Source organism: Mya arenaria, chromosome 13, assembly GCF_026914265.1.
Source record: "Mya arenaria isolate MELC-2E11 chromosome 13, ASM2691426v1".
Lineage (NCBI taxonomy): Eukaryota > Metazoa > Mollusca > Bivalvia > Myida > Myidae > Mya > Mya arenaria.
In genome coordinates this window covers 33,895,509-33,904,581 of record NC_069134.1, presented here as the reverse complement: position 1 = coordinate 33,904,581, position 9,073 = coordinate 33,895,509, and the positions used below count along the sequence as shown (strand labels likewise).

The following is a 9,073-nucleotide window of genomic DNA, read 5'->3' as shown; positions in this document are numbered from 1 at the left end:
AAGTCCTTGAACGTTTTGAAGAACGTTTAAATGGTCGGGGAACCACCGTTTTTGAATATTCTTAATATTCTAGCTATTTGTGGTGATTTGTAAAGAATTCCGGACCACAATGGACATTTTGACATTGGATTGTTTTATTTTAGTGGGTAGGTGTACATCTTTTCATGTTATTATTTTAACAAATCAGTGTTAAATACGTGCCTTACTGCATAATGTTCTAAAATATACCTGATTACCTCAGCACACTAATGTCACGTCACGCAAATCCTTTATTTACATTACATGAAAATATACTGAGAATCAGTGTTAAAGTTCTTGGGGTTTACATAATTATAAGTTTATTATTATTTGCTTTATTGTTAAGTTTCCACAAGGCGGTACCTAACAATCCTTGATAAACACCCCTAGTGTTTTTTTATAGTATATATGTATTTAGTTGTTTGTGAAGCTTTGTGCTGTTGTTCCATGTTTCTGGTTTGTGATATTTTGTTTGTGTTTTATATCTTTGGCTTTTACCCTGTGTAATTTGAATGGAGTTTGTGTTTCCTCAAGTAAATGTATATTTTGATAAGATATGCAACATTTTACTTTATTCGGGATTGTTTAGATAAGAGTGAGGTTGTGCACACAAACTTATTTAAACCCCCCGTAAATTTGAATTTTAATGACCCTTCCAAGGCGGAACCTAACAATCCTTGATAAACATACCTAGTTTTTTTTTATTTAGTATGTATGCACTGTGATTTTTGTGGAATTTTGTGCTGTTCATCCATGTTTCTTGTTTGTTACTTTTTTTTGTTTTGTGCTCTATGTCTTTGGCGTTTACCCAGTGCCACCGGGTTCATGTTCTTATATTCTTACGAGTTCAAACTTAAGCCACACCACATTGGTTCTATTTGTTACGGCAGAGGCAACAGCCGATTCTTGTGGGTTGAGATGTTAATGCATATCGAGATTGACGTGTGTAACCATTAAGAGATCCGACTATTCTATCAGCAAGATAAATTTATATAATTTGATTCTGCATTAAAAATTTAGTGCAGTGTTATACAGCAAATACGTTTAAGTGGCAGATACATTTAGCTTTGCTAGTAAAGTGGCAGATAGTAACGGAAAAAAGAAATAGGCTGTGACAATGGCATGTCGGGATAAATAACGAGAGTAAATTCTATAAAAAGACAATAAGAAATTCTATCAAATCATTTCAAAATTCGACCATATCCAAACTAAAATTGTTGAAACCTCAAATCCAAGGAAAATTGGGAAATAATTAAACAGCAAGAAGATAATAAACATCGATGCCAACCTAAGTTATTTTACTTATTTGAGAAATGCTTATGTTGATGATACTAACAGTGATACAGGTATACCAAATACTATCAAAAGAAAATAACTCCGTCGCAAATAATAATGAATTGAATTGTGATATTTCTGAAAGAGAAATTAGAAATGCTTTGGAAGTTATGTAAGTAAAGCTTTTACTTCTATTTGAAATGATAGGCTTCAAAAATTTAGTGACAAGTATGATCAAATTAACCAACACCAGGCTGGCTTAAGAAAAGATTATTCTACTGTTGAAAACATGTTTGTGGTGAATTGTATAATTGGTGCAAAAGCATATTAAAAGAACATTTTGCTCGTTTATAGGACTTTAAAGTGTATTTGATACTATAAACATACCCTTACTATGGTCTTAGGTGATGTCATGTAATGTAATGATCGGGTTATAAAGTATTATATAAGTAATGTATTATCAGGCAAAAGCGCGTGTTTCTGCCAACGGCAACAGTTCAAACTACTTTTCGAGTTCCATTGGTGTTTGTCAATGCGTAAATTTATCGTCATTGTTTTAAGCATCTACTTCTAGCAAACGTAGTCAATTTGGATTTGAGAGTTAATTAATAGCTACTTCTTTCAAATTGTTAAAGTTTATGGTTAAGTTTCGAACTAGAAATCATCCTATTCCAATCGAGACCGGCAGATATATGGGACTTGATGTATTTAAAAGAAGGGTCCGTTGTGCCAAGCCAACAGCAGAATTGAAGACGAGTACCACTATCTACATGAATGTGGTGCTCTTAATTTAGCAGAAAGTAATTTATCGACGTGAGTTACTATATAAATCCAAATGTCATATGTCAGTGCGTGTATACATACATAAAGAACTGTTTTCCTAGTTTCAATTTATGATGTTACATGTATGAAAACACGTGTAAATACTTCGACAAAATTGACACAAACTATTAAAAAATATGATCCAATGTCAAAAGCGTTGTTAAACCGAATAACTTAAGATTCGTGATTTATCTATTTATATATTTTCAGTTGTATCGCTGTATGTGTCCATTTGGTCTGAACAGAGGATTGTCCGCGAAAAACGGGGAGCCGCATTAAATAGTATTTAAAATCAATCATTAAGCCATATTCTAAGCCAAATTTGAGCTTATAAAGCTTGATGTAAAAACAGCTTTAGATATTGATACACAAATTAACTTGGACTAAAGTTTACTATCTTAATAAAAGAACACAAAACATGAAATATTGTTAGTATATTAAATGCCATTTTCAGTCAAAAATGTTTGTTTTTCGAACAAAAATAATATATTACATACTTATGTATGTATAAGGAAATCAAGACCGTGTTCACCACTTGCCCAACAAACGATCTCAAAAAGTAAAACAAATGAAAGGCGCGTTATCACTTTTCGTTGAGGAAATTTGACTGACAAAACACATTTGTATAACCGTGTTCAAAATATGTAACGGTTTTCTATAGATATTAAACATTGTATCCCATTGTATCTTTAATTTGTTTAGTAGTTCAGCAGACCAATCTATTATGATAAGTAAACTTTATTAATAGGTATTGGCAAGGAGTGATACAGTCGTTGAGACCTTCTAATGCATATCTAAAACAATATTTTACACCATTTCTGACTGATACTGCAACCTTTGTGCAAAGCATGACAATATAAGCTATACTCTTCTGTGTCGCAGACAAACACGGCTTTGATATTAAAACTGTCAATTGTAGATTATTAGGACAAAACTAACACAAACAGTCCTTTCTTATGTTTTACCGTTTCAGATTGTTACCACAAATGTGCAAACAAAAATGATAAGTTATGCCATTATGATGAAGACATTGGCTACTTTTGTCTCCACTGTGACCACGGGTGGAAGGGAAATCACTGTGATGAAGGTAGTGGCGAAATGGTATTATTAGAAAATAAGAAAACGTTTACAATTACAGGCAAAGCTTTTTTATTACCAAAATATCTATCCCCTTGAACGATGCTACAGTTCTTCGCTCATTGACACATGTTTTCGAATGTTTCTATAGAATTGGTTGCTTTTCTACATGATTTCGTGTATAACGTAATTGAAATAATAACTAACTGGTGTAAGTTTACACGTGCCAAAAAGATGGTTCTAAAAGTTGTTAATATTTGTAATTGTTCGATTTCTTCAATACGACAAGATACAAACCAAGGTAGTATTATATATTTTACGTCCATCGTCGTGACTCTACAATACAACTATTAATTCGTTTAAATTACGATGGATGCCGTATGGCAATCTGCACAATAAATGATATTTTACTATGTTTTCCTATTATATAATTATATACATGGTATATTCTTACCTTATGATAAGTATTCTTGAATTTCAGATGTATGCACACCGCACAAGGATGCCGACATTGTATTCCTTGTTGATACATCTTGGAGTGCGAACACCGTCGGTAATGTTAAATCGACGAAGCTTTATATACAGGATTTCATATCACATTTTCCAATAGGTCCGGATCATTTCCAATTCTCCTTGGTAACGTTTGCGTTTGAGCAGCAAGTTGTGTTCTATTTGAATTCACACATGGACAATGCGTCCATGCTCCAAGCGGTTGAAGACGCCATGGAATCTATAACCTGTGAAGGTTCAACCATGGTAGACAAAGCTCTCGACTTTGTAGCTTCAGAAATATTCGTCGAAGGCAATGGGGCAAGGAATGAAGTTGAAAGATATGTGTTTGTTTTGACAGATGGGTTGTTTTCGAAACCGTTACAGAGTAGGAAAAGCGCGTATCTCCTGCATACCCAAACCAAGGCTCAAATTTACGCAATAGCTACTGGAAATGTCATCCAACCCAAAGGTCTTCTTGACATATCTTCCTCAAACAGACACGTGTATCCAATTGGAATGCAAGATTCTATTCAAACTGTTCTCAAGCAGACTATGTTTGGATGCGAAGGTAAGACATAATCGACAACGATCCTTAAACGCAACCATTAAATATAATTTAGGAACTATTGATGATTATTGAAATAAGTATTCATGATTACGCGGTGATATTTACGGTGTCAGTGTTGCAATAGCGTTGAGAAAGTTCATAACGTTTGTAAACTAAAGGTAGCGTAGTGTACTTACTCCAGAAGGTATACTACTCAACATTTGCTAAGGATCACATGCTTTTATTTTTATTTAAAATATATAGCTTATTAAAGGAATACGATCTTTTAATATAGCCGTAACCGACACTGTCTAGGCAAACGTTATTAGATAAAAAATATCCTTTTTTCAAAAGCGTTAGTATCAAGTGATTACTTGAGACAACCTATAATACTATTTTTATAGCAGTTAATTAATAATAAGCGTGACGGGAACGGCTAAACATTGAAGAGTTATAATTTTTATCTTAGTCATACATGAGTTATGGTCCTTTGCATTATCAAGATGTAAACACATGTAGGCGAATGCCCTAAGAACTATTTTATAAACAAGTATATGGTCGCTTCGACTACTCTCTAATAATACTTTCACGTACTGAACATGCATAAAGCCCTTAAACAAACTTAAAACATCTATTTAATTAAGTGAAAACATGGACATAAGTCTTAATTAAATTCATTTTACAACAAATATGTATAAGAAAGGTGCATTTCCTTAACTAGGTCACTCTCGTTGGCACGATATTACGCAAATATGCGGTCTTGTGTTGTGGTAGAAACAGGAGTATAAAGAGAAAACGCGTTTGGCTAGGTGACAAGATAAACTCAAATACGCCCGGTCCGGGACGTGAACCTGTCTGCGATCGAGTGCGCTTACCACTGCGCAAACCGAACAACAAAGTGAGCAAATAAACAGGAGATTCCCAGCATGATTAACAAGTTGTAAACAGAAGCTTTTAAAAAATACATTACTGCATGATTATGGACTGAAACATGCGTAAATGAATCTGATAGATATACGTTACTGGGATTCTTTTTTATTATGTAAAACGTTTCTGATATGACAAAATACAGTGTCGAAAAATCTGTAAGATGCTTTTCTGCGCGTCGCAGTTCCTTAATTTACGCATCACCGTATTTTCGTATATATTTCTTCCATTTCTACATTGCAGAATAAAAAATGAAAATATACAAATATCGTTTGAAATACAGGTTGTAAAAGAAAAGGTTCTGATATAACCCTGCTGTTCGACACATCATCTGAAATCAGTATTGAAGATTTTGATACACTCCTTAAGGCCGGGGAATTCGTCATATCGAACACAGATTTGTCAGACGGTAACAGCGATATAAGGATTGCAACTTTCGGTGAAGACTATATTCCGATTACACGTTTTCGGGAGAATAGACAGCAGGGAAACCTGATGCAAATTCTCAACACCGCAGTTCACCGTACTTCTGAAACCAAACATCTTAACGCTTCGTATTTAGTCCATGAGACTATGAAATATTTCGATGATAGCAGTGGTAGAAGGAATGTCATCATTTTCTTCACAGAAGCTCTTAACTTGCATGTAGACATTGACGCGATTAAAAAAGTTGTAAATGGCAGGAACGTGGTACTTGTCGCAGTTGGTCCGGGTTTGAATTCCAATTATGACGGTTTGCTTAAACTTTCTTCGTATCCGTCTTTAGTATTTGTTCTTGGAAAGGAAGTATCAACTGATGAAACTGTCTTGATCTCTCTACAGTCAGTTCTAGAATATGATGAGTGTATTGTATAACTGTGTGTTAAATACATTTGCTAGTAGTGGCTGTCACATTAAAGTAAGATTAAAATTATGTATTCACTTAATTCGAGTGTTAGACAACAATTACGTATTTATTTTTTAACATAGCACTGGGTCATCTTATTTGACATGAACGTTATTTTGCTCTACTAATTTAGCGTCAAACAGTTAACCGAAATATGGATAATATTTTATTTCGGACGAATATGCCATGTGATAAAAAGAATGCATTATTTCCTCAAAACAAGCCTAGAATTGTCAATGCGAGCTTGGAGAAGGCTGATAACACATCATTTTACATGATTAAAATAATAAACGCAACAATCATGTTGCTGTCTTATCTGTGCGCCCCCGTTTTAAAATAGCGCATAATGGTTTTCCATAAATCATATCTGTTTATGAGTACAAGTGAATATACCGATACTACTTTCTGGGATCTCTGGTGCTCTGAATTGTTTCCCTCCGTCTGCAGATAGAGTTGGGATCTCTAATCATAGAAGTACTTTGGGTTTACCTATACGTTTATTATTATTATTTGTTTTTTATTGATAAGTTTCCTCATGTTAATCCATACTTTGAAAAGATTTACCTTTTGCGTTTTATCTTTATTAAGGATTGTTTGGATAAGAGTGAGGTTTGTGCACATAAACTGGTTCAAGCCCCCAGAAAATTTACATTTTACTGATCGCTGACAGTATATGTACTGAGTTGTTTGTGGAGTTGTGTGCTGTTGGTCCATGTTTCAGGTTTGTGGTTGCTTGTTTTAGTGTTCTTTGTCTTTGGTGTTTACCATGTGCATTTATACGAATTTTATGTTTCCTCAAGTTTATGAAATTTTGATCAGATTTACCTTTTACGTTTTTACTTTATTCAGGATTGTTGGGAAAAGAGTGAGGTTGTGCACACAAACTGGTTTAAACCCCCCATAAACTTACATTTTACTGACCGTTCCAAAGCGGTACCTAACAATTCTTGATAAACATACCTATCTTTTATATAAAGTATATGTATGTACTGTGCTGTTTGTGGAGTTTGGTGCTGTTCTTCTATGTTTCTTGTTTGTGATTTTGTGTTCTATGTCTTTGGTGTTTGCCCAGTGCCACTTAACCGGGTTTATGTTTAAACTTTTTGCTACTGAGCTTGTTTCTGTAGCTTTTTGTATAAATATTGAATTACGTGGTAGACATCCCCAGTAAATTTCGAATTGGAAAGATGTACAAACTGCAAACGATGCATGTGTCTTAAGCGACAACGACAAAGTGTGTTTATATTTGTAAAGTTACCGTCGTCAAAAAATAAAGCTGACAAATGTATTTTTAGTGAATACGAATAATGAACTAATGTAATGACCAAAATGTTCATTGTCTTACTATAAACCATGTTTTGAAATAAAAACTCTTTTCACCTATACTATTTGCAAAGTGAACATGCTTTATATACTTAACCTTGTGAAAATGGTTTAAAATTATATATTCTTTATAAGAATAACTGTGTGCTATTACGTTGTGTATAACAGAATGATTTGTTTAAATGATATAAGCTGTCATAAAAAAAACTATGTAGTTTACGTGAATAAAAAGCTGTATTACATGTACTGTTCGGTTCATTAATAAGCGACAATGTTCATAAAACAAACCTAGTTTTTTTTATATAGTGTATATATATATATATACTGTGTTGTTTGTGGAGTGTTGTACTGTAATTCCTTGATTCTGGTTTGTGACTGTTTGTTTTTTGTGTTTATGCCTTTCGCGTTAACTCAATTTCACTAAACGGGGTTAATGTTTAAAGTTTTGGCTACTGAGCTTGTTTCTGTAGTTTGTCATATAAATATAAGGTTAAAGCCATACAAAGTACGAGTTAAACATTAAAAACAAGAGGGCCATAATCATAATGGCCCTAAATCGCTCACCTGAGTAAAATAATTTAACCTTTGTAATCAATATAGCTTGATATTTGTTCTCAAAGTATAATATAAAAAACATACTGGTCAAACATGTTGCCTGGATCTTCGTAGTTAAAGCACCCAGTAGATTCATGTTTTACTAACCGTTCAAAGATAGCAATCCAATCATTTGTCGGTAAAGCTATTTTGATGTGTGTGTTGTTTGTTTGTGGTGTTTGTATATGTGTATGTTGTGTTTATACGTTTGTCTCTACAGTTCATTGTCATTAATCCCTTGTCTCGTGTCTCTTAATCAGGGTGTTTCTTTTAACTTTCGACTGCTGGGCTTGGTCACACATAGGACATTAGGAAATAGGCTTCATATTTAGTCTATCTGTAATGTTAAAACCATACTAGAGGTCAGTTTAAGATTGTCATGTTTTCACTCCTTTTAAAAGTGTCCAAACGACCTTTTGTTTATTTGTTCTTGTTGTTTTTCTACTTTTTATATATTGATCGTACATGATCTGTTACGAGTCACGAGTCACGAGTCGTAATAGATTACACGATTCTGTTCAACAAAGTCAGTCTTTAGCGAACTGATTAACATAATTTTGTTTATATAAGGAAGATGGGTGTCAGATATTTTTATTACATGCATTTTTCAGGAAATAAATAACAACAAGACCTACCTGTTTCACCTGTGCTAAGATGAGCCGAATACCGCGTTCCGACAAAGCAATGCAATTTCCCGCGGTACTTGCATTGCACAAATGTAGTACTCGAAACATTAAAAACAAGAGGGCCATATGCATAATGGCCCTAAATCGCTCACCTGGATAAAAGAATTTAACCTTTGTAATCAATACAGCTTGATATTTGTTCTCAAAGTATAATAAAAAAAATACTGGTCAAACATGTTGCCTGGATCTTCACTGACAGGACTTGTCACAGATACCTACACACTGACAGGATTTGTCACAATATCCTGCACACTGACAGGACTTGATAATTGACTGCACACTGACAGCACTTGATACAGATACCTGCACACTGACAACACTTTGTTCCGTTGCCTACACACTGACAGGACTTCGTTCAATTGCCTGCACACTGACAAAACTATGTTAAATTGCTTGCACATGAAAGAACTTTTAGTATAGACACAA

General features: G+C 34.0%; 1 protein-coding gene across 2 annotated transcripts; it reads left to right on the top strand.

The window, feature by feature from the left end:
- LOC128214527 (collagen alpha-3(VI) chain-like) lies at positions 1 to 7,648 on the top strand. 2 transcript variants are annotated; one of them, XM_052921035.1, is made up of 6 exons: positions 1 to 146; positions 2,326 to 2,397; positions 3,089 to 3,202; positions 3,674 to 4,252; positions 5,442 to 5,891; positions 6,633 to 7,648. In XM_052921035.1, the coding sequence occupies exons 1-6, from the start codon at positions 110 to 112 to the stop codon at positions 6,644 to 6,646; spliced, it is 1,266 nt and encodes a 421-aa protein (XP_052776995.1). In that variant the 5' UTR covers positions 1 to 109; the 3' UTR covers positions 6,647 to 7,648. The 2 variants fall into 2 exon arrangements, with proteins under 2 accessions (XP_052776995.1, XP_052776994.1); XM_052921034.1 differs by having other exon boundaries at positions 5,442 to 7,648.
- Positions 7,649 to 9,073: the final 1,425 nt, after the last annotated feature.

Bases quoted from the DNA above. Each gene is read 5' to 3' on its own strand.
- LOC128214527 (XM_052921034.1), top strand. From the start codon at position 110: ATGGACATTTTGACATTGGATTGTTTTATTTTAGTGG. The intron at 2,398-3,088 runs GTATTTAAAATC...TTACCGTTTCAG, and splicing joins ACGGGGAGCCGCATTAAATA to ATTGTTACCACAAATGTGCA. The intron at 3,203-3,673 runs GTAGTGGCGAAA...CTTGAATTTCAG, and splicing joins GGGAAATCACTGTGATGAAG to ATGTATGCACACCGCACAAG.